This window comes from Cryptomeria japonica, chromosome 3 (genome assembly GCF_030272615.1).
Source record: "Cryptomeria japonica chromosome 3, Sugi_1.0, whole genome shotgun sequence".
Taxonomy (NCBI): Eukaryota; Viridiplantae; Streptophyta; class Pinopsida; order Cupressales; family Cupressaceae; genus Cryptomeria; species Cryptomeria japonica.
In genome coordinates this window covers 771,255,767-771,280,442 of record NC_081407.1, presented here as the reverse complement: position 1 = coordinate 771,280,442, position 24,676 = coordinate 771,255,767, and the positions used below count along the sequence as shown (strand labels likewise).

Sequence of the window (24,676 nt, the reverse complement as noted above, 5' to 3'; positions counted from 1 at the left end):
TGAGGTGCAATAGGTGATGTGATATCAATAGGAGGAGATGAAACACAAGGCTCAAGAACGGGGTCACATGTGAGAATCCCCAAGTTCAAGTACCCAAAGTTCTCCTCAAAATCTGAAACATCACAAGAAGTGTGATCATCATGTGAAGAATCATCATATGTGAAATCATCATCAACAACAAAATTTGGAAAGGACTATAACCGAGATGCATGATCAACCACCCCAGACACAATGATAGCTCTAGTCTCCAAGTCTAATAAAAACTGACTCAGGTGTGAACTCCACAATTCTCTTAGTTGCGCCATGTGTGATTTGATAGATGGAAAGGAGATTGTTTGTCAAATGGGGTACACACAACACATCATTGAATGAGTTATCCCCAATGGCAATAGATCCTTTCCCAATCACATCCATGTATGTATGATTGCCCATCAAAATTTGTGGCATGGTGCAAGGTTCAAATGAAGAGAACAGAGACTGCGAAGATGCCATATGATGAGAAACCCTTGAATCTAGAAGCCATCTCCCTGAATCATGACTTGTAGTAGCACAAAGAGCTTTTCCTTTTCTTGTCCCAAAAGAGTGAGTCTTCCCACTTGTGGAAGCCATGAATGCTTGCCCTTTCCCTTTTGACTGTGAGGAAGTGGAAGTTGATGAATCATCCTTCTTGTAGACATTAGGCAAATCAATGTTATGCTTTTTGAGGATATGTGTGAGCTCATCAATCTTCTTACAATGGCAACGACGCTCCTCATGACCAAACTTTTTACAATAGGCACAAGTAGGTCTCTCTGTCTTTGGTGAATTGTCCCTCTTGGAAGAGGATGAATCTCCTTGTTGTGGAGAAGGTGGTGCTTTGCCCTTAGGCTTTGATTGCCATTTCTTTTTGTTTGAGTTGTCCTTTCCTTGATTTGCCACTAATGCTCGAGACTTAGAAGTCTTAATAATGCCCATGCTTATCAACTTAGTTTGTTCCGTCATCAACATTTCAACGAAAGCATCAAATTTAGGCATTGTGTAACTTGAACCCATTGTCATCCTATGGGTTTGGAAATTAGCAGAGTTCCCAAACTCGCCGAGTTGGCGAGTCAAGCCAAGCTCGGCAAGTTTTGCTGACTCGGGACTCAGACTCGGCGAGTTTTGACCATAACTCGCCTGACTCGCGAGTTAGGCGAGTTATGGAAAAACTCGCCGAGTCCAAGCTCCAAAACTCGGCCACCAAAGGTCAATGTTTTGACTTCTTTGACAAGTTGGTATCTTCGTCAGGATTCATATATGGAATATAACATTTAAGTATAAGTGACATTTCCTTATGTCTTTTCTCTTTCTTATACTTTAAGTTATATTCCATATATATTGTCAGGATGTTTGAGAGTGGTTTCGGACCTCCATGAGTTATAATGCAAAATCTAGTTTTTGGAGGATCCTTCAAATTTCTAGACTTAGTCAAATTTCAAGCCATTTCAGGATCAGGATGACATTCCAGACTTTTAAGGCGAGTTCACTCTGACCATAATGTAAGGGATGGGACCTAGGAGGACACTATGCATTCAACCAAGGTTTGATTTAGCAACTTGAAGCGTGACCAGATAGTACACAAAAACCCTAGGAATGATCTAAATAACCCCTAATCACTCAACTGACCTAACCTCCTTCACTCCACCTTGAGGAGATCCACCTGATTTGATGACCTTTGAGAAACTCAATCCCTTCAATGCAAAGGCTAAGACATTAAAACGATCAACAACAAAACTAAAAGAGCTAACCCTAGAAAGCAAAAAGTGGGGGTCTTCATTTGCAATGGGGCGATGTGTGAGTACCTCACAACAGGGATGTTTCTTAAAATTTTGAAAAAAGGGGGTGAGTTGGGGATATTTCCTACCTATCCCCACATCCCAAAAAATCCCCCCATGGGGCACAAGGTTATTTTTGGCAAGTGACATGTCTCTGAGGAGCATATTTCAAACCCTTCTGGCCTCACAATTCCCCCTTCCATCCAACATATATATAGCCTAAAAACTAAGAGGTCCAAGAAAGACCAAGGTCAACTATAGTCCCAAGGTAAAACCTAAGTTCAAAAAGCACACTATTTAATGCTACCATACATGAGCATTCCTTACAGTTTCCAAGTGAAGATGTTCATGATGTCTCATGTTGGTGCTCCCAAAATTTCAATTTGGCCAAAGAAAATACTAAACAGAAGCCCCAAACAAGTAGATACTCTACCAGCATGCCTTTCATGGCATAACAAGCTAGCACACATTATAATTGGGCTTTATTCAATAATGGGTGCATGAAACAAGTTTTAAATTGTTAAAAATCTCTTAATTTCAAGGTTTTTTAAATTTTGCCGAGTCATTGCCGAGTCATAGCCGAGTCACGAGTCGAGTCGGCCTTGCCGAGTCCGAGCCGAGTCCGAGTCTGGGAACTTTGGAAATTAGAAACAAATGCTGCATATTCTTGTGGAAGTTTGCCCATCAAATTGAAGATCAATTGAGTATCCTTGTTATCAATGCCACAATCCTTGAGTTGTGCCCTCAACTCTTTTGCCTTAGTGACATAATCTTGTATAGTATCAAAGTTCTTGGGATCTAACATGGTGAGATCACTATCAATCTGATATCCCCTAATCTCATCAACTTGACCATACAAGTCTTGAAACTTTTGCCAAGCATCCTTGATTAGAGTACATTTCTCAATATGAAAAATGAGATCCTTTGATACATACTTTCGTAAGGTACCAATTGCCATGATATTTTTAGTGAGCCAATCCAAGTGACCAACAAGATCAGCCTTAGGATCAGCGGGAGTAACAATAGTTCCATCAATGTAACGAGTTAGTCCGTTTCCATAAGTTTACTCCATATATCAATTTTCCAAGTAGCATAATTATGAGGAGTTAATAGGGGAAACTTAGAAGAACCCATAGCAACAAAAAAGAAGGAACACAAGAGCACAAAAGCATAAGAGACACTCCCCCAAATTCAATCAATCAAAGTATCCCCCCCAAAATGATGATTTTGGCACTTTATATGTAGTGCATGTACAATAGGCCACTTGCAAACAATGGCAAGGTGGACTTTTGATTTTGTTTTACAACTACCCTAATAGGCTGAGAACTACAATGCAAAAGACTAGCAAGATAGATCTTATGCAATACAAGTGTCAAATTGGCCAAAAAAGACCATATACTGAAAGTACAATTTCTATCCAAAATTGCTACAAATTGATAGCATATTATGAGAGTAGACGAAAAATCATGCACTTTAAAAAAAAACGACACCTGAAAAGGAGTTCGTATGAGCCCAAACAGAGTCCCAAAAGTTGCAAAAATGAGGATTGGACAGGTACAGTCACCAAAAACTGACATTTCTGAAAAATATGTCCATCAAAATTAGAAAATAATGCCACCATGAGAAAGTATGCGAAATTTTAGCCCATTTGAAAAAAATTGCACCAAAAAAGGAGCAAAAATGAGCAAGAATGAGCAAGATACGGCCATTTGAAGTTGAACTACAAAATCAAAAAGCTCAATGGAGGGGACCTGCAAATTTTTTTTAAAAAATTGATGACGTCAGTAAACTGCGAGCCTAAATTTGATGACCGTATGACCGTCACAAAAACTTCGCCTCCCTACTTGCGTGGCGTCCGTACTGTACGAATGGATGATGTGGCAAGCTACGTGGTAGAGGTATGGGTGGCAGGTTGACGTAGTTTTTCCGTACAGAGCACTGACTGGTAGGGAAACGTGGCAGATGTGTCGACCGCGTGGCTCGGGGTCCACGTGGTGGGTTGAGGCGTGGACAACGGACGTGGACGTGCAGCGGGGGACTGCCGAGGCCAAGGTCGGCGAACAAGAGGTGCAGGGCCGCCGAGGTAGATGTACGACCGGTGCAGCATGCGGAGGTGTCGACAATGAATAGGGGCTACTGGTGAAGGTCGGTAGCTGTGGACAACACTACGGTGTGGTATCCTTTAATAAAATCTGAAGTACGGCAGGGGGTCTGCGGACCCCCCAAAAATATATATATATTTTTTCAAAAAAAGCTTTTTCGAATTTTTTTTTTTTTGCAGAAAAAATCTCTTTTTAAAAAAAAAAAATTCAAAATCTGTACCGTACCGCTCAAATTGGGCAAATTTTTTCCTCCAAGCCCGAAATTTGACTTTCACCAAAATAGGTCGAATTTATACTCAAAATTCATGGAAATGGCCACTCGGACGCAATGGTGAGGTCGGATCTGATCTAAGACGCCTTGAAAAGATGCTTCTCCTCAAATCTGCCTCTTGACGTCTCAATAATGCCTCTCAAAGATGAATCAATGATGCTCTAATGGCTCTGATACCATGTGAGATTTTGCCAAGATCAAGAGCTCAATGAAATGTACAAAATAGAGAGACAAGATATAGGACAAGAATAAACTATATTCTCATCAATAGATAAATGATCAATAGTTGTTCATACAATGAATATGAGCCTGTATATATAGGCAAGGCTATATGGATATGCGAGCACACAAACATGACATGTGGCTCAATAAGAAACAAGGTTTAGGTAGGAAATAGGTGTGGTAGGTAGGAGAAACACTAAAATATTTCACATAAGGTGGATCACCCACCGAAGGTGGAATTATCACTCCACAGTAAGTGGATATGATAGAGTAGTAACAAGATCGCACAATAAAAGGTGGAAATTCTCCTACACACACTATCCCAATGTGGCACAAACACCCAAGTGTCTCATACCCAAACTACTATGAAATGCATTATCCTAAGTAAACTTAAGTAAGGTGTAATAATATCCATGATGAATAATTATTTACACCAATATATTGGTTACTGTTGTCATTTTATTACACCCTTGGTTCATCAGTGAGAACCGATCAAAGATATGTTCCATGGACAAGCACTGCCCCAGTTGATCAAGGAGAGAAGAATTATGAAGTGTGAAGTGTTGCCTTGTCCGGAGGAAGTTCCTCCCTTGGACTTTTTTTCTTCCCCGGAACTCCGGAACGCCGACGTTCCAAAGTTCTTTTCCCTTTGCCTTCTCCTTTTCTTCTTCCACAGAACTCCGGAACTATTACCCTCAGGGTAACGGCTTAGCATGGTGTATACTTGAAGACATCATCCAACTATTACCCTCAGGGTAACAAGAACCTCATCAGGATAGTTAAAAGGACAATTGAAGACAATCAGAGGGCATGGCATATTAAGTTGAAGACAGCCTTATGGGCTGACAGGATCACACCCAAGAGGGCGATTGGTAACTCCCCTTTCGTGCTAGTATACGGGAAGGAAGCAAGAATCCCAACTTCTCTGGAATTACCCTCTCTTGAACTAGCACATCAGCTGGAATTAACAGCGAATGATGCCATGACAGTAAGACTAGCTGAGCTGATGGAGTTGGAGGAGGTTAGAAGTCAAGCTATGCATACACTTGAGACTCATCAAGAGTAGGTCAAGAAGGTTTTTGACAAAAAGGCGACTAATAGGGTCTTCAAAGAGGGAGATCTAGTTCTCAAGGGGGATGTAGACAAAGCCAAAGCTGGGCGAAAATCCAAGTTTCATGCTATCTGGAGTGGCCCATATGTCATCACTAGTTGCAAGGAGGCCAATGCATTTCATCTCTCCAGGCTTGATGGTGAAGTTCTTCCAATCCTAGTGAATGGGATTCATCTCATTCCCTGCTTCTAAAGAGGGTGTTGATGACTATGTAAATATTAGACTAGAGGTTGTTTTTCTTTCACAAGTGCTTATGCACATGCCGCATTCTCCTTAAGAGGGTTTGCACTCTAGTTTTTAGTTTTCCTCCAAGTGATGGCACACACATGTTTTGGGTCTTTTCAATGACTCAGTGCCCAATGGATGCTTAAGGCTTTTGGACTTCATGCTTAGCAGGCAAGCATCCTGCAGAAATCGCCAAAAATGTTGTCATTTTATGACACCCTTGGTCCATCAGTGAGAACTGATCAGAGATATGTTCCATGGACCAATGCTACTCTAGTTGATCAAGGAGAGAAGAATCATGAAGTGTGAAGTGTTGCCTTGTCCGAAGTAAGTTCCTCTCTTGGCCTTTTCTTCTTCCCTGGAACTCCAGAACCCCGAGGTTCCGAAGTTCTTTTTCCTTTGCCGTCTCCTTTTCTTCTTCCCTGGAACTCCGTAACCCCGAGGTTCCGAAGTTCTTTCTCTTTTCTTTCTCTCGCTTTTCCTTCTCCGAAACTCCGAAACCCTGAGGTTCTGAAGTTCCTTCTCTTTGCTGCCTCTCCTTTCTTTTTACGGAACTCTAGAACCTCGAGGTTCCGAACTTCCTCTTCTTCTCTCCCTTTCTTTTCGTCTCTCTCTTCTCTTCGGAACCTCGAGGTTCAGAAGTTCCGTCCCCTTCTTCTCTCTGGAACCCCGAGGTTTCGAAGTTCTCTTCCTTGCTTCCCCTTCTCTCCGAAACTCCAGAACCTCGAGGTTGCAGAGTTCCTTCTCCCTTTGCTTTCTCTCTCTAATTTCCTTGGGAACTTCGGAACCCCGAAGTTCCTTTTCTTCTCTTCCTCTCTCTATCATGGAACTTCAGAACCCCGAGGTTCCGAAGTTCCTTGCTCCTTCCCTTGTCTTCTTTACTTCGGGAGTCCGGGCTTTCAAAGCCTCTGGACTTCCTTCCGACTGGCGACAATTTCAGATGGCGTGATCAACCCTTGAGGCTTTAAATGCTCCGACAACTTTGGTGACTTATGCACCTTCTTTTGTGGAGCCACAGGGGTGCATTTAATGTTTTTGGTAGGATTTCCATCAAGGGAGGTACAGGGCCATGCTTGCTGACTTATGTCATGTCTGACTTTGGAAGGTTAGTCAATCCAGCATCTCATGATTGCCCTTTGTGGGTATGGCTAGGTTGCTTGCATGTACAAGTCAAGTGCATGCACTTCCAGACTGACATGTAGGGGTCATGATCACCCTTGTAACCATTTTTTTTATATAAAGGTTGTTAAGCCTCATTGTAAAGGGTTCTCTGCCTGTTGGCTCTAGCTATCCCATGCTCTCCCACTTCTCTTGTATTTATCTTGCATTTATGCAATTGTAAGTTTGGCCATTGGCCTTATAATTAATTGAAAATCACCATTCTTGCCTTCTTTCAACCTATGCATGTTGTGTATGTTTTCTTAACTTCATCATAGGTGTATGTCTTGTGGCTTTTCTCTCCATATATGCTGTGTTAACTTGTTTTCTGAGTGTGACTTGTGGGAATCCTTCTCCCCTCTTGACACTCAGCGAATTCTAGCCTCCATACATGCATTGGAGTCACTCATGCAACTGAAGTTTGTGCATCTCCTGGGTGTTTTCTTTGTGTCATCTCGCTGGAGAGAGGAATAATCTCTTTTTGGTGCATCACCTGCTTCTATTTCAAGCATTCTCTCTTCCCTTTACCTCTACAAGTTGTTAGGATAGGCTTAGGATTTAGTTTTAAAGTGTTGAGGTGGTTCAACAACTGCACTTGGATTGAGAAGGAAGCCGACCTTCTACGGAGATTCAACTCCCTTGCGCAAGGTCCCACACTTCGGGGTTGTTTCCATGTTTCACAAGGTTGCTGAGTTGATAGCTCAGCAAGGGTGGAAGCTTTTGTGATAACAATTTTTGGCATGCTTGGTGGGACCTAATTTCGACATACATGCTAAAGATTCAGTGTTGTTCATGGCATCTCAGCCTTTAGAGGCAGTCATTTTCAAGCACTTGGCGACTGTGCTCACAAGACCTATCTCTTGCACACGATTTGTTCCTTACTTTGGAACCCCGAGGTCTCCAGGTTCCAAAGTCAATGAAGCCATCTTAACCCCAGAACCCTGGAACCCTCAGGTTTCGAAGTTCGTAGGTCCGCTACTTCGGAAGTCCGAAACCCCCAGGTTCCAAGGTGCTTGCGCCCAGACATCTGGAACCCCTAGGTTCTGAGGTCTCTGCTTGCCAATCTGGTCTCTCGCTCAGGCAGGTTTTTTGATTTCATGCCAAGAATTCATACAAGGGCATCTTCTAGAGGCAGTTTCCAATTCGTAGAGCTCCCATCTGCAGGCTCGAGAAGGCGGAGAGGTAGACCTTCATTGTCACCAGTCAGGGGTGTCAAGGTTGTAAACACTCCATCTCCTAGGTCTCCTTCTACTCCTCCATTTACAAGACCATTACTATCAAGGGCTCCCACCACTCATATCAATAGACCATTGTTTCACATGGCAAGAAATCAGGTTTTTGTTACCTTCAATGGAGGGAGTCCCCTTATTTTGACTCAATGGAGTGACATACCAGTGGCTACATTGGAGAGTATACCATACTTCACCAATGAAACAACCACTATGCCCATTGAGCACATTCAAGACATTGCAAACATCTGCTCCGTCCATAATATCACTCAGGATGATGTCGCTATCAAACTCTTAGCCACATCTTTTAAAGGCAAAGCTTTGCGGTGGTATAGAGGGTAGCTATCTAGCTCCATTCACAATTGGGATGAATTGGGGGAGAGGTTGTGCAACCATTTTGAAGACAAAAGTGATCACCTATCACTTGTGGAGCAGTTGACTACGATCAAGAGGGCACCCCACAAGTTCATGGGAGATTTCAATTTCAGATTCCATAAGACATGGAATAGAATTCCTGCCCTAGTGAAGTCATCTCCAAATCATGCCTTCTTGTATTATCTTAGAGCTCTCAACATCAATATAGCTGTCATGGTACAATCAATGGGTGGAGCCTCTCTATCGAGTGCATATGAGAGCCATAAGAGCAGAAAATTGTTTGATTCAGGCTGGGAAGATGTAATGTCCCCTACTAGATTTAGGCCTGTTTTAACCATAACTAATCTATCTCAACATACTTATGACCTAAACTAAATCAATTAGGAGACAATAATATCTTAACATGAATCAAATCAGTGATATTCCATAGTTCAATCAAATAATTTATTAATAAGTAACTTGCCCATTTATCATACATCCATAATTCTTAATGCAAGTGTCAAACTTTGTTTCTACTTTAGTTGCAAGGAAGAAGAGGATGTGAATGTTACCAAAGCGCTTAGATACCAAATACAATAGGTTCCCTCAAAGTTTACGGATCCAAGCCCTTACCCTATCTTGGGACCCTGTCTCTCAACGTTCTCGCGATGCTGATCCTCACCCTCTCTTGGGAATCATCTTATTGTCTGGATTTAGACTGCCCCTCTTTGGAAACATCTCAATTCCCAACTTCTTAAACAATGACAATAGTCATGAGAATTATGTATAAACATATTATTCTTACTGTTTATTACCTTATGAGCTCTTTCCGATTTACAAAATAATGTTGCTATTTATCTGATATTCACTTTAAGAGTTCTTCTGATTTATATTCTAATATATATTTGTATGATTAAAATATATATATATATAAATTTATTTATAGATATTATTATTATATATAACTGCAGAGCAGTTTTCAAAAGATATTATATTAATTATAATTATTATATTATTATCTTTGTTTATATATATATATATTCATTTATAGATATTATTATTATATATAACTGCAGAATAGTTTTCAAAAGATATTATATTAATTATAATTATTATATTATTATCTTTGTTTATATTATGATATTCTGCCTAAGAACATTACCGGCTTCATATATTAAGCATACATATTAATTGTATCCCTATGCATACCACCCAAAACAAGGATGTGACTGCCCGTAACTTAATAATAATTCTGAAAGAATTCTTTCCATGTTCTTTTCTTATTTTTCCCTTTTCCTATATCTGTCGGAATGGTTTCGATCCCACTGTAGGGAGTACAACCTTCCTCTCTTTTTATATCTTTTTTTCCTTCTTATCGTTTTATCCTGCTGCGTACCTCTTTTACTCTACTCCCCTCCCTTTTGTATGCCTTATTCGATGCCAAAAGGGAGAGTCACCTACCATGTGAAAGGAGGTGACCGTGGGGTCCTCAAAGGATCGGGCCCCACTAAACATTTCATATCTAATAAATATTAATTAATGGATAATATTACTCATTAATAAATATAATTAATATTAATTATTTAATAATATTTATTAATAAATATAATTAATATTAATTAATTGATAATAATACTTATTAATAAATATAATTAAATAATTAGTTTTTTATTGTTAAATTTATTTCATATTCAAATTAATATTAAGTTATTTATTAATTAATAATTTAATAATAAGTTAACTGCTATTCTTATATTACAGGATGACATGGCTGGTTCACTCATAGCAATGAACTCATAATTAAATAATTAACATATAAATTATTATTTCATAATATGGGGGATATCACAGTCCTCCCCACTCAAAATTGCTTGTCCTCAAGCAATTAACAATTCTCCTAACTAAGTCATTTATCAATAAAGACACAAAGTATATATATGAATATACGAGGCATACATGAAGTATAATACATGTAAGGTAATGAGGCATGAAGCCTGAATACACATGAATACATGCAAGGAATGAAGCATGAGGCATTAAAGTATGTAAGACATGTTGGGTATGAAGTAATACACACGAAGTCATGTAAACACATGTAAGGCATGAAGTAGTTCATACAAAGGTGCAAAGCATACACATAAAATACATATGGAGTAATGAAGTGGAAAACACTTAATGCAAGCATCCAATATGTCCAGTATGAAACATATGCCTGAATACATAAGACATGAGTCATACACCTGAACACATTTAAGATATAAAGCATGAAGTATATGGAAGCACATAAGTAAAGCATGAATCATACATATGAATACATTCAAAGTGTGAAGCATATGTAATACACATGAATACAATTAAGGCATGCAGCATACATGTGAAACACATGCAATACATAAAGTATGGAGTATACACTTGAATTTGCTTAAGTAGCATGGAGTTCACATAGGAATTCACTTAAGTCAGGAGGTATATATGTGAATGCACATAGCACATATAAATTCACTTAAGTCATAGGGCATACAAAGCATGAGATATATACATAAACACACATTTGAATCATATATGGAAATATATGTGAATCATCCATCCACAAGAATACATTCAAGGCATGAGTAAAACATGTAGACATATAAATGCATGTAAGGCATGAAGTATACATGTCAGGCATGAAGCAATAAATACACGACAAACATGTAAGCATGAAGCAATGCACTTAAATACACATCAAACATGTGCAAAGAGCATGATGTATGAAGTAGCACACATGTAAGTAATGTACATAAGGCATGGAGCATAGATGTAAGGCATGGATCATTCACATAAGCACAAAGTAATATGCAAATACATTGACACATGAATTATGTACATAAGATATGTAAGGCTTGAAGCAATACACAAATACACATAAGGTACAAATTATGTATAAGAAAGGCACTCATGGAGTGAACACGCTAAAGACACATCAGTCATAAGGCACACATAAAGACACAAGGCATACATGCCGAAAGCATATTAGACATGAGGCAAACACATGAATATACGTAGTATATAAGCAAAGAGTTCTTGAAGCATACATGTTGAAAACATGACAACTTTGAGCATTCTCATAAACATCCATATAGAACACGCATAATGAAATGTTAAAATATTATCAAATATGGTGAATAGTTGTTAATCTATTGTATGCTTAGCTCTCATAGATTGCATGAGCCTCCTCTTCCTCATTCTCCTCTACCTTATAAGATGGTAGATTTATTGTGCCAAGGGCGCATGACACAGTCTACATGCAGCTCCCTCAAGGTTTTCTACCCATCTGGGACATTATCGTCATGTGACCGGTTTACTCTACCTCTCCCCTCCACACACTCCCTATCTCTGTAAGTATTAGAGAAACATACTTCTTCTTGCAAGTATTAGGTAGAATATAGAAAACTAAATAATTAAGTGTATTACTTATGACCTAAACTAAATCAATTAGGAGACAATAATATCTTAACATGAATCAAATCAGTGATATTCCATAGTTCAATCAATTAATTTATTAATAAGTAACTTGCCCATTTATCATACATCCATAATTCTTAATGCAAGTGTCAAACTTTGTTTCTACTTTAGTTGCAAGGAAGAAGAGGATGTAAATGTTACCAAAGCGCTTAGATACCAAATACAATAGGTTCCCTCAAAGTTTACCCAAATACAATAGGTTCCCTCAAAGTTTACGGATCCAAGCCCTTACCCTATCTTGGGACCCTATCCCTCAACGTTCTCGGGATGCTGATCCTCACCCTCTCTTGGGAATCATCTTATTGTCTGGATTTAGACTGCCCCTCTTTGGAAACATCTCAATTCCTAACTTCTTAAACAATGACAATAGTCACGAGAATTATATATAAACATATTATTCTTACTGTTTATTACCTTATGAGCTCTTTCCGATTTACAATATAATGTTGCTATTTATCTGATATTCACTTTAAGAGTTCTTCTGATTTATATTCTAATATATATTTGTATGATTAAAATATATATATATATATATATATATATTTATTTATAGATATTATTATTATATATAACTACAGAACGGTTTTCAAAAGATATTATATTAATTATAATTATTATATTATTATCTTTGTTTATATATATATATATATATTCATTTATAGATATTATTATTATATATAACTGCAGAACAGTTTTCAAAAGATATTATATTAATTATAAATATTATATTATTATCTTTGTTTATATTATGATATTCTGCCTAAGAACATTACCGGCTTCATATATTAAGCATACATATTAATTGTATCCCTATGCATACCACCCAAAACAAGGATGTGACTGCCCGTAACTTAATAATAACTCTGAAAGAATTCTTTCCATGTTCTTTTCTTATTTTTCCCTTTTCCTATATTTGCCGGAATGGTTTCGATCCCACTGTAGGGAGTACAACCTTCCTCTCTTTTTATATCTTTTTTTCCTTCTTATCGTTTTATCCTGCTGCGTACCCCTTTTACTCTACTCCCCTCCCTTTTGTATGCCTTATTCGATGCCAAAAGGGAGAGTCACCTACCATGTGAAAGGAGGTGACCGTGGGGTCCTCAAAGGATTGGGCCCCACTAAACATTTCATATCTAATAAATATTAATTAATGGATAATATTACTCATTAATAAATATAATTAATATTAATTATTTAATAATATTTATTAATAAATATAATTAATACTAATTAATTGATAATAATACTTATTAATAAATATAATTAAATAATTAGTTTTTTATTGTTAAATTTATTTCATATTCAAATTATTATTAAATTATTTATTAATTAATAATTTAATAATAAGTTAACTGCTATTCTTATATTACAGGATGACATGGCTGGTTCACTCATATCAATGAACTCATAATTAAATAATTAACATATAAATTATTATTTCATAATATGGGGGATATCACAGAAGATAGCTCCAAGGTCTCCAATGCCTCTCTTCCGAGAAGCTCCTACTCAACAACCCACCTTGGCTCCTATCCCCATGGCTCCCGCAGGACAATCATCCACACCCTCTACATCCTCCAATGAGCTCCATGAGGTCAAGGCTCTACTGTAAAACTTTGGCAATGAATTGGTGGCACTAAAAAGACAACAAACTCAGTATAGCAGACCTTACCAAGCGCAAGGTCAAAATTATCAACAAAATAGGCCATCCTTTCAAGGGCAAAACCAATGGAGCAATACCAGGTTGTTGAATAGTGTGAACCCCACAACTGCAAGCAACTCAAAGGCGATAGTTCCAATGCAAAATAACCTTGGCCAAGAGCAAGATTGGTGTCAACCATGCAATCAACTACACAAGCAAGGTGCATGCCAAAATGGAGGGTTTGTCCAAACCTTAGTGGTGCAGGATGAGCTGACCACTTCTGGCCAACAATATGACCCAAATCAGCCTAGTGTTGGCACTCAGGCTTACTTACAAGGTGATTCTACCTTTGTCAATTGGCAGGCAACATGATTCTGTGGTTTGAACCAAACAAATGGTGAGTCTATGCTGCAATATACAAGGTCAAAGAAGAGAGCCATGGAGGTTGCCTCACCTTCAACATCAGCCCAAGCTCCAACACCCAATGTAGCCACCCATGATACAAGCCAGAGTACCATGCAAGGGAGCAAGAGGCAGGAAGAGGCCCAAGTCGTCCAAAGAGAAAAAGTAGACCTTGTAGCCTCAAAGGGTCCTCTAAAATCAGCTGGTGTCCCTTTCAACATAGTTGATCAGATGAAGAAAGCCAACCTCAACGTCACTATGTGGGAGGCCCTTTCAATCCCATCTCAAAGGGATTTGCTTAAGGAGGCATTGAAGGACGTCGATCAGTTAGGTGGTGAGGCAGCAGTCATCGGAAATGTAGTCTCCACTAGTTTGGTGCAACCCAAGGAGGAGGAAGATTCAAGCAAGATTAGCAAGCCTCCCCCTTTCTATCTCTCCTTAATCATAGGAGATAATTTGGTTCACAACTGCATGATAGATTCAAGAGCTAGTAGCTCAGTGATGCCTAAAAAGGTAGCTGATCTTCTTGGCATAGAATATGAACCTGTGACCAAAGGGGTGGTCCAATTAGATGGCACTTCTATTAAGACAGTAGGGGTGGTAAAAAGTTTGAAGTTAACCTTGCATGCATGCATGCCCAAGTTGCACTATCTTGCAAGATGTATCAATCATCGACCTCCCTGCCTTCTTTGCCATCTGCCTGTCTAGAGACTTCATTGCGAAGATAGGTGGGTACTTGTCTTCTGATTGGTCCCACATGCTATTTCAAACAAGGTATGATACCAAGGTCACCATAAGGGCAGAGCCCATTGCCCAAAACCACATTGAGCCCTACACCCCTAGCCCTATAAACACGAATTGCACTTTGCATGAAGAAGGGGAGGAGTGTACTATCCGTGAGCCTGCCACTCTTTTGCAAGAGGTTCTTGATTGCTTGCTGGACGAATGGGTCAATGCTTTTCAGTTTGATCCATTAGCTGAGACTGAAGAGACTGGGCTTGGCACCTATTGTCCATGAAAACGATACTCCTATCCCTAACCTCATCAAGACACAAGGAGATTCAGAGGGGTTACGGAACATATTTTTTGATGGTTCAAGAAACAAGAATGGTGCAAGTGTCAGGGTAATGCTTGTTTCTCCTGAGTAGGAGAAATATTTCTTCTCTTTTAGGCTTCAATTTGGTTGCACTAACAATGTCGCTGAGTATGAAGCCTTGATCCAAGGTGTCCAACTTGCACAAAGCAGAAAGATCAAATCTATGCAAGTATTTGGAGATAGTGAGTTGGTTGTTAAACACATCCGAGCCCAAAGTGTAGCGAAGAACAACCTACTCAAATCATACAAACACAGGGTTTGGGATTTGATTGAAGGATTTGAGGCTTGCAATATCCAGAGCATTCCTAGGGGTCAGAACAAGCATGCTGATAGGCTTGCAACGGTTGGTGCTCAGTTCGACATACCAACGCATGTTGCAAGTGAGAAGGAGCAACACATCAGACTTGTTGTGAGGCTTGCTGTCCTAGACAATCAAGTAAATTGGCAAGTATTCGAAAGTGAACAGCAGTTCATCAACTTCTTGCAAAATGAAGCAGAATTTTTTGCTAAAAATCAGTCTAAGCTGCAAGACCAGTATGGAGATCAAATCATGTAGCTCAACTCCAACAAGTTGCCTAAAGGTCTAGTTACCTTGGAGGGCATTTTCAACTTAGATGATCAGTTGAAGAAGAAGATGAACTTGGCTGCAAAGAGGGGTGATTGCAAGCCAGTTGTTGTTGCTGAGGGTAGGTCCTTAAACTTGGGCAAGGTGTGTTCCTCAACCGAGCAAGAGGCCTTTGTTGAGCTTTGCCAACAATATGATGACATAGTTGCTTGGACCTATGAAGACTTGAAGGGTTTTGACCGTAGCTTAGCCCAGCTTACCATAGAGCTAAACCCGGATGCAAAGCCAACGAGACAAAAGCAAAGGCCAGTAAACCCCAAAATTGAGCCACTAATGAGGAAGGAGTTGACCAAGCTCATAGAAGCCAATATCATCTTCACTATCAAGCACTCCTCTTGGGTGGCCAACCTTGTCCCTGTAAGGAAGAAGAATGGGGAAATCAGACTATGTGTTGACTTCAGGGATCTCAATAGAGCCTCCCGCAAGGATTACTATCCCCTTCCCTCTATGGAGCAGATCCTCCAAAAGGTCAGTGCCTCGGAAAGATTTTCATTCTTGGATGGGTATTTAGGCTACAATCAGATCTTGGTCCAAGAATTAGACCAATACAAGAGTGCATTTACTACTAAGTGGGGTACCTATGCTTATTGTAAAATGCCCTTTGGGCTAACCAATGTAGGTGCCACGTTCCAAAGAGCAATGGACATGGCTTTCAAGGGTGTATTAGAAAAGTTTGTGCTTGTATACCTTGATGATATAACTGTTTATTCGAAGCATGCAGTTGACCATCTTGGTCATCTTGAGCAGTTGTTCATGAAATACAGGGAGTATGGTGTGTCCTTGAACCCTAGCAAGTGTGTATTTGCTACTAATCAAGGAAAATTGCTAGGACACATCGTATCCAAGGAGGGTTTGACCATTGATCCAGAGTGAGTGGAGGCTATTCTTTCTCGTCCACTCCCCAGTCACAAGAAAGGATTGCAAAGTTTCCTTGGTAGGATCTACTTTGTGAGGAGGTTCATTCCCAATCTTGCCATTATGGTAAAACTCCATGTTGAAGAAAAACTTGGCTTTCAGCTGGACCAACGAGGGAAGGGCCAGTTTCGAAGAGATCAAACAAGCAATTGCTCAGGCCCCTACCCTTGCCAATCCTAATTACGAAAGAGATTTTATCCTCTATACTTTCGGAGGAGAATCCAGCATCTCAGCTGTCCTAACATAGCTAAACGATGACAATTTGGAGCAACCTATTGCTTTCTTTAGTGAGGGGCTAAAGGACTATGAGCTTAAGTATAGCTATGTAGAAAAGCAAGTCCTCACAATTCGAAGGGCATTAAAAAAGTTCGGGCACATGTTGTCCAACAACAGGATCCAGCTCTTAGTTCCGCATGCAAGTGTCAAGGATTTCCTTCTAAACAAGGATATCAGTGAGGAGGGCTGGGTGGATAACCAAGGTCATGGAATATCACATCAACATCAAGATCACCAAGCTTGTAAGAGACAGGGGCCTATGTGAACATCTTGTCTCATCTTTTGGGACTTCTTCAGAGGTCGCCCTTGTGTTACAAGAGGATCAATCAACTGGCAACAACACTCAATTCAGTTGGGTAAGTGACATGACCACCTTCTTAATGGAAGGTAGATACCGCCAAGGTCTAGACCGGACCAAAAGAAGACACTTCAGGTTGCAGTCTTACTAAGACACATCGAGCAAAACCAAGTCAGCAGATTGTTAGAGGAATTTCATGATGGCTCTTCAGGGGGCCACTTCTCTGCAAGGACTACAGCTATCAAAATAATGAGGGCTGGTTATTACTGGCCATCCTTATTCAGTGACTCACATAGATGGGTGAAGAATTGGAAGAAATGTGTTCTCTTCTCTGGGAAGCAAAGACTAGCTGCCCTACCTCTTCACCCCATCCAAGCAGATCAACCATTCGCATAATGGGGTTTAGACTTCATTGGCATGATAAACGCACCTTCTAGTGCTAGCCATAAGCGGATCTTGGCCGCAACAGATTACTTCACTAGGTGGACAGAGGCAATCGCATTTAGGGATTCCATTGAGGCCTTAGTATTGGAATTCCTTTGAGGGAATTGACAAGATTCGGTGTTCCCTCCACCATCATATCAGACAATGCCAGGGCATTTGTTGGAACCCAAATCAGTTCTTGGGCAGTTAAGCATGGTGTATACTTGAAGACATCATCCAACTATTACCCTTAGGGTAACAGTTTGTTGAATCTTCCAACAAGAACCTCATCAGGATAGTTAAAAGGACAATTGAAGACAATCAGAGGGCATGGCATATTAAATTGAAGACAGCCTTATGGGCTAACAGGATCACACCCAAGAGGGCGATTGGTAACTCCCCTTTCATGCTAGTATATGGGAAGGAAGCAAGACTCCCAACTTCCCTGGAGTTACCCTCTCTTGAACTAGCACATCAGCTGGAATTAACAGCGAATGATGCCATGACAGTAAGGCTAGCTAAGTTGATGGAGCTGGAGAGGTTAGAAGTCAAGCTATGTGTACACTTGAGACTCATCAAGAGCAGGTCAAGAAGGTTTTTGACAAAAAGGCGACTAATAGGGTCTTCAAAGAGGGATATCTAGCTCGCAAGGGGGATGTAGACAAAGCCAAAACTGGGCGACACTCCAAGTTTCATGCTATCTGGAGTGGCCTATATGTCATCACTAGTTGCAAGGAGGCCAATGCATTTCATCTCTCCAGGCTTGATGGCGAAGTTCTTCCAATCCCAGTGAATGGGATTCATCTCAAGCCCTGCTTCTAAAGAGGGTGTTGATGACTATGTAAATATTAGACTAGAGGTTGTTTTTCTTTCACAAGTGCTTATGCACATGCCGGATTCTCCTTAAGAGGGTGTGCGCTCTAGTTTTCAGTTTTCCTCCAAGTGATGGTACACACATGTTTTGGGTCTTTTCAATGACTCAGTGCCCAATGGATGCTTAAGGCTTCTAGACTTCATGCTTAGCAGGCAAGCATCCCGCAGAAATCGCCAAAAATGTTGTCATTTTACGACACCCTTGGTCCATCAGTGAGAACCGATCAGAGATATGTTCCATGGACCAGCGCTGCTCCAGTTGATCAAGGAGAGAAGAATCATGAAGTGTGAAGTGTTGCCTTGTCCAGAGTAAGTTCCTCCCTTGGCCTTTTCTTCTTCCCCGGAACTCCAGAACCCCGAGGTTCCGAAGTTCTTTTCCCTTTACCTTCTTCTTTTCTTCTTCCCCAGAACTCCGGAACCTCGAGGTTCCGTAGTTCTTTCTCTTTCCCTTATCTCACTTTTCCTTCTCCGGAACTCCGAAACCCCGAGGTTCCGGAGTTCCTTCCCTTTCTTGCCTCTCCTTTCTTTTCCGGGAACTCTTGAACCCTGACGTTCCGAAGTTCCTCTCCTTCTCTCCCTTTCTTTTCTTCTCTCCCGGAACTCCAAAACCCCGAGGTTCTGAGGTTCCTTTCGTTTTCCCTTCCCCGGAACTTCAAAACCCTGAGGTTCCGAAGTTCCTTTGCGCAGTTCCCTGGAACTCCGGAATCCCGAGGTTCCAAAGTTCCCTCCTAGCCCTTCTTTCTTCTTTTCTTTGGAGCTCCAGAACCCCAATGTTCTTAAGTTCTCTTCCTCGCTTCCCCTTCTTCTCTCCAGAACTCCGAAACCCCAAGGTTCCGAAGTTCGTTCTGCCTTTGCCTTCTCTCTAGTTCCTCTAGAACTCCGGAACTCTGAGGTTCTGAAGTTCCTTTTCTTCTCTTCCTCTCTCTATAGTGGAACTTTAGAACCTCGAGGTTCCAAAGTTCTTTCCTTAGTCTTTTGAAGTTCTTTGGAACTCCGGAACCTTGAGGTTCCGAAGTTCCTTGTTGCTTCCCTTGTCTTCCTCACTTCGGGAGTCTGAGCTTTCGAACCCTCCGGACTTCCTTCCGATTGGCGACACTTCCGGATGGCATGATCAACACTCGAGGCTTTAAATGCTCCGATAGCTTTGGTGACTAATGCACCTTCTTTTGTGGAACCACAAGGGTGCATTTAATGTTTTTGGCAGGATTTCCACAAGGGAGGTACGGGGCTGTGCTTGGTGACTTATGTCATGTTTGACTTTGGAAGGTTAGTCAATCCACCTTCTCAGGATTGCCCTTTGTGGGTATGGCTGGGTTGTTTGCATGTACAAGTCAAGTGCATGCACTTCCCTGCACTTCTAGACTGACATGGAGGGGTCATGATTACCCTTGTAACCATTTTCTCTATATAAAGGTTGTTAAGTCTCATTGTAAAGGGTTCTTTTCCTGCTGGCTTGAGCTATCCCGTGCTCTCCCACTTCTCTTGTATTTATCTTGCATTTATGCAACTGTAAGTTTGGCTATTGGCCTTATAATTAATTGAAAATCACCATTCTTGCCTTCTTTCAACCTATGCATGTTGTGTATGTTTTCTTACCTTCATCATAGGTGTATGTCTTGTGGCTTTTCTCTCCTTATATGTTGTGTTAACTTGTTTTCTGAGTGTGACTTGTGGGAATCCTTCTCCCCTCTTGACATTTAGCGAATTCTAACCCCCATACATGCATTGGAGTCACTAATGCAACTGAAGTTTGTGCATCTCTTGGGTGTTTCACTTTCAGTTAATTCTTTGTGTCATCCCGGTGGAGAGAGCAACAGTGTCCTTTTGGTGCATCATCTCCTTCTATTTCAAGCATTCTCTCTTCCCTTTACCTCTGCAAGTTGTTAGGATAGGCTTAGGAATTAGTTTTAAAGTGTTGAGTTGGTTCAACACCTGCACCTAGATTTTGAAGGAAGCCGGCCTTCTCCGGAGATTCAACCCCCTTGTGCAAGGTGCCACACTTCGGGGTTGTTTCCATGTTTCACAAGGTTGCTGAGTTGATAGCTCAGCAAGGGTGCAAACTTTTGTGATAACAGTTACCTAGGCATGAAGGAGATTAGCTAGGCCCCTTACCGCTAACTCTCATATCCGTGCTAGCTGTGACATGCGCTATGTAAATATGTGTGAGCACTGCTCTAAATGTTTTAAATATATGCAAATCTGCATTAATGGATCATTAAGAGTTACTGTCCTGCCTATGTGTAACCTTCTTCATACTAAGGTAATTTTATTCTTCTCTTACAGGAAACAAATCACTCACATAGGCTCGATTAACGGTCAAAGAGAATTTCTAAGGGCAGCCTCTACCTCAATTCTGGTTCAGCCATTTGATTTATTATTTTTATTTGAGCTCCCTTAAGCTTTGCATTAATTTTATTTAAAGAACAGAATAATATAAAGAAGATATCACTCATGTAATCGTGACCCTTGGCATTTTATGTTTCCAAGTTCTTATACTATGAACTTCACTAAATTCTGAAATACGTTTCTGCCTTAATCAATCTAACTCAATTGTTTTCTTTGATATATCTCTGCAAATCAAATGAACCCCATCTAATAGGGTTTGGTATCAGTTTTAATTCATTGTTCTGCTATATGAAGCTACGACTACATTGTATTTCCCATTCTGAACTATTTAGAGCTTCTTTTTAAAGCTTCAGCTCAAACAAAGAAGTAGTTTTCTTAATTCAAGAAACACAAGAGTTCTTCCTTTCCATTAGAAAGAAGCATGGAAAAGAATGTTATAGAGCCATTCCAGTATATGTGAAACATGACTTGGTATTAGCAGTGAAAGATATGATTTGCTGTGGCTTTCTTTTTAGAAATTCCAACACCGCCGATTTCTTTCTAAGCTTCCATGAGTTGGCTATCAGTAGCGCCACTAGACCAATGAAGTTGCAGCTCACGTTGCAAGCAAAACAATAAAACTAAATGTAGTGCATGTTTCCCAATAAAGAGTTAGAGCATATTTTTCCAAAAAAATACTATTCAAATCGTAGTTACAATGCCTTAACGGATTCAAAAGGCCTCTATATTTTCCGTAAAGAAACAGTTTAACCAATTTCAGATTAATTCACCTCAATATGAATTTCATTTCATTAGAGTTTTTCTAGCATGCCACCATTTCCGCCTCTGCCGCTATTGCGGTCTTAAACATGAGCAGGTTAACTTACATTTGAACCTGTTGGAATATATTAAAATGATGCTTAATAAAATGTGATCTTGTTCGAGAAGCATAACTCCCAAACTATGGCATACGTAATCAGGCCATTTAAAAGATTGATAATAAAGATTTAAAATAAACCATACATTGCATGCATATATATATATACAAACATGTATACATGTCTATGTAAGCATGTATATGTATCTCTCAATATCTTGAATACGTACATATATTTACTTATATATATGTGTGTGTGTGTGTGTGTTTGTGTGTGTGTGTGTGTATATATATATACATATGCATAAATTGTGTTTTAAAAAAAATAAATAATAAATGTTTAACTTCAAGAAGTTCCATACTATAGGGAACATATAGAGTAATGATAAGGATCTCAAAATGGTTTGCTCGAAAGAAAATAACACCAACTCCAAGACTAGGATTGTAAAAACCCTAATCATCTACACTGACCAAATAGGGTTACCTGGCTCGCACTGGTTGACGGTAACAAGGCTAACGCAATTGAACATGTTTCAACTTACAGATAGGATTATAGATGGCATTGAGTCCTTTTGTTATCTCCCGACCTAATGATACTTCCCCTCCCTTCTCGGAGGACAACGATCTCTTGTACACACTAGGACAAAATCATGTAGTTAGTTAGAATTCCTGACATATCTCTATCATTGCATTTATCGATAACAAAAGCAAACATCTCATATTCCATAATGATTAAAACTAAATCATCAACATATGTTTTGTCAATCATCATTCTATTATAATGAGCAACAAAGTATCAATGCATAAAATAACATCAAAATATCTAGGGCACAAGTAGGATGTAACAAGAATCCACTTGGATCATTTTACGTGTGCTTGTTTGGAAGGAATTTCTCTATATCATTTGACAATATAAGTTACAAATGGGCAAATATACTGTCCAATCATATCAATTATAGCTGGTGAATTCCTTAAGCTTTCCTCTCACATGATTAGGCTTAGCAAAGATGTATCCAATTTGGTGCATTCCATTTGAGGGTGTGGTGAAGAGAGACTATATCTTGTATTAATATATCTATAGTTTGAACCTTGTTTGATGTGTTTATCTTGCACCAGTATACCCAGTGTTTAAAACCAGGTACTTTTTTGATGCCCATCAGCATTGAGTTTGTGGTCTACTTTGGAAGAGGTTCCCAAGGCTAAGTAGGAGAGCTATATATATCTGTGTATCTATAACGGAAGGGGACCCTCCATATTTTAGCATTGTGTGAATTGTGCATTATTAGCAAAATTGTACATATTGTGATTTTTGGCTGAAGATTAGCCCTTATGGTTGTAATCCTTATTTTCATGATAAGTATGGACCAGGACTTAAGTGAATTATTGGTCAATTTTCCCAATACAGATTGTACCTCAAACACAATAGTTTCCTACACTATTCTGACAAGTTTCCAGTGATGACCTTGTAATACTTTTCATAAACGTGAACAGAAGACTAAAGATTGTAGCTTGATTGATGTTATTTTTTGGATCTTGCGATCCAAATGAATTTGGATGAAGCAGAAGACCTCTTACACTCAAACTGATTATTAGATATGTTATTTGTCTAAATTATAATTGTATCTTTTCCGTAGATTTCTGAGTTGAACTTCCATCATTTTTCATGTGACTTGTCTTATTGTGTTTCTTGCACCCTTCTACACCCCTTCCCACAGTTGAAAAGATTCTTTGAATGTTAGGCCAAAATTTTTAAATGTGTGCCTTACCTCTTCCTGTCAATAGATAGATACCATTCAATTCTTTTTGCGTCTCAGCATATCTACAGATATCTTATTTAAACAAAATCGAGCTTTGCAAGTATGATCCCACAGTAAGTGTTTTCAATTGTCATTAATAGTGAACTGCTCTCGTTTTGATGTTGTGTTGTCAACTTGTTGGTTGGTAATCAGAGATATTGTTGTAGGGGAAAGAGTCTTCTCAACTTCTAAAATGCAAGCATGATAGTGAATATATTTATTGAAATTCAGCATTGCTATATTGTTTTAATCATCAGCATGCCCACTTGATCTGGCTCCTTTTCTCTGGCCCATCTAGAACTCGTCAAGGTTTTTGACTGTGATGACAACTTGCTTTTTGTGTTGCAGGTTCCTGATGGAGGTTTACGAGACAAACCTGGAAAATATCGTGATTATTATCATACTTGCTATTGTCTTAGTGGTTTGTCTAGTGCCCAGTACAGTTGGTCACACCGGATTGGGACTCCTCCCCCTCCTGCAGCAGTGCTGGGTCCGTTTACCAACTTGCTGGAACCTGTACACCCTCTCTTTAATGTTGTATTGGACCGATATTATGATGCTCAGAGGTACTTTTCAAGTTTGTAGAAAAATAGAAAGTAGTCAATGATGATCATTACATGTCATCAGGTGCAGAGTTTACTTCTATAATCTGAAATTTTAGCGATGGGTGATCTGTTCAATTTGACATGCTTTATGATATTATGTTTCTTACAGTAAACAAGGCAGAGCCTTCACACATCATACATCTCTGATAAGGTTTAAATACCTTGGTTGATACTAGATTCTCAATCATCTTATGTATCATATCCTGAAGAAGATTGATGATGCCAAAACATCAACATGATTTATTTGCTTGTGTCTATAGGCTTCACCATTTGCCACCATCTAGAAAATAAAATAATATGTGGAAAGAATTTGCTAGATTAGGTTCTTGTTCTAACTAGTTTTTGGGTTATAGCATGATAATTGGATCTCAACTCGCTACATACTGTCAGCTTATATTGCATGAAATCAGCCTGTAGGATGGAAAGGCTGATTCTTGATTTCTTTTTCTGTGATTTATCTACTTTTACTCAAAATGTAAAGTTATATTTGAGCTACTTGATCTCAAGATATTAGAAATATGTTCTAATCTTTAATTTGATTAAATGTTGAAGGT

The 24,676-nt window shown here is 39.5% G+C and overlaps 1 protein-coding gene across 1 annotated transcript in view; it reads left to right on the top strand.

The window, feature by feature from the left end:
• Window positions 1-24,438, top strand: part of LOC131075245 (protein farnesyltransferase subunit beta) — a 173,355-nt gene extending 148,917 nt beyond the window's left edge. The window contains exon 13 of the mRNA XM_058012077.2: window positions 23,866-24,438. Within this exon, the coding sequence (XP_057868060.1) occupies window positions 23,866-24,102 (237 nt within the window). The 3' untranslated portion in view covers window positions 24,103-24,438. The remainder of the gene's footprint in view (window positions 1-23,865) is intronic.
• Window positions 24,439-24,676: the final 238 nt, after the last annotated feature.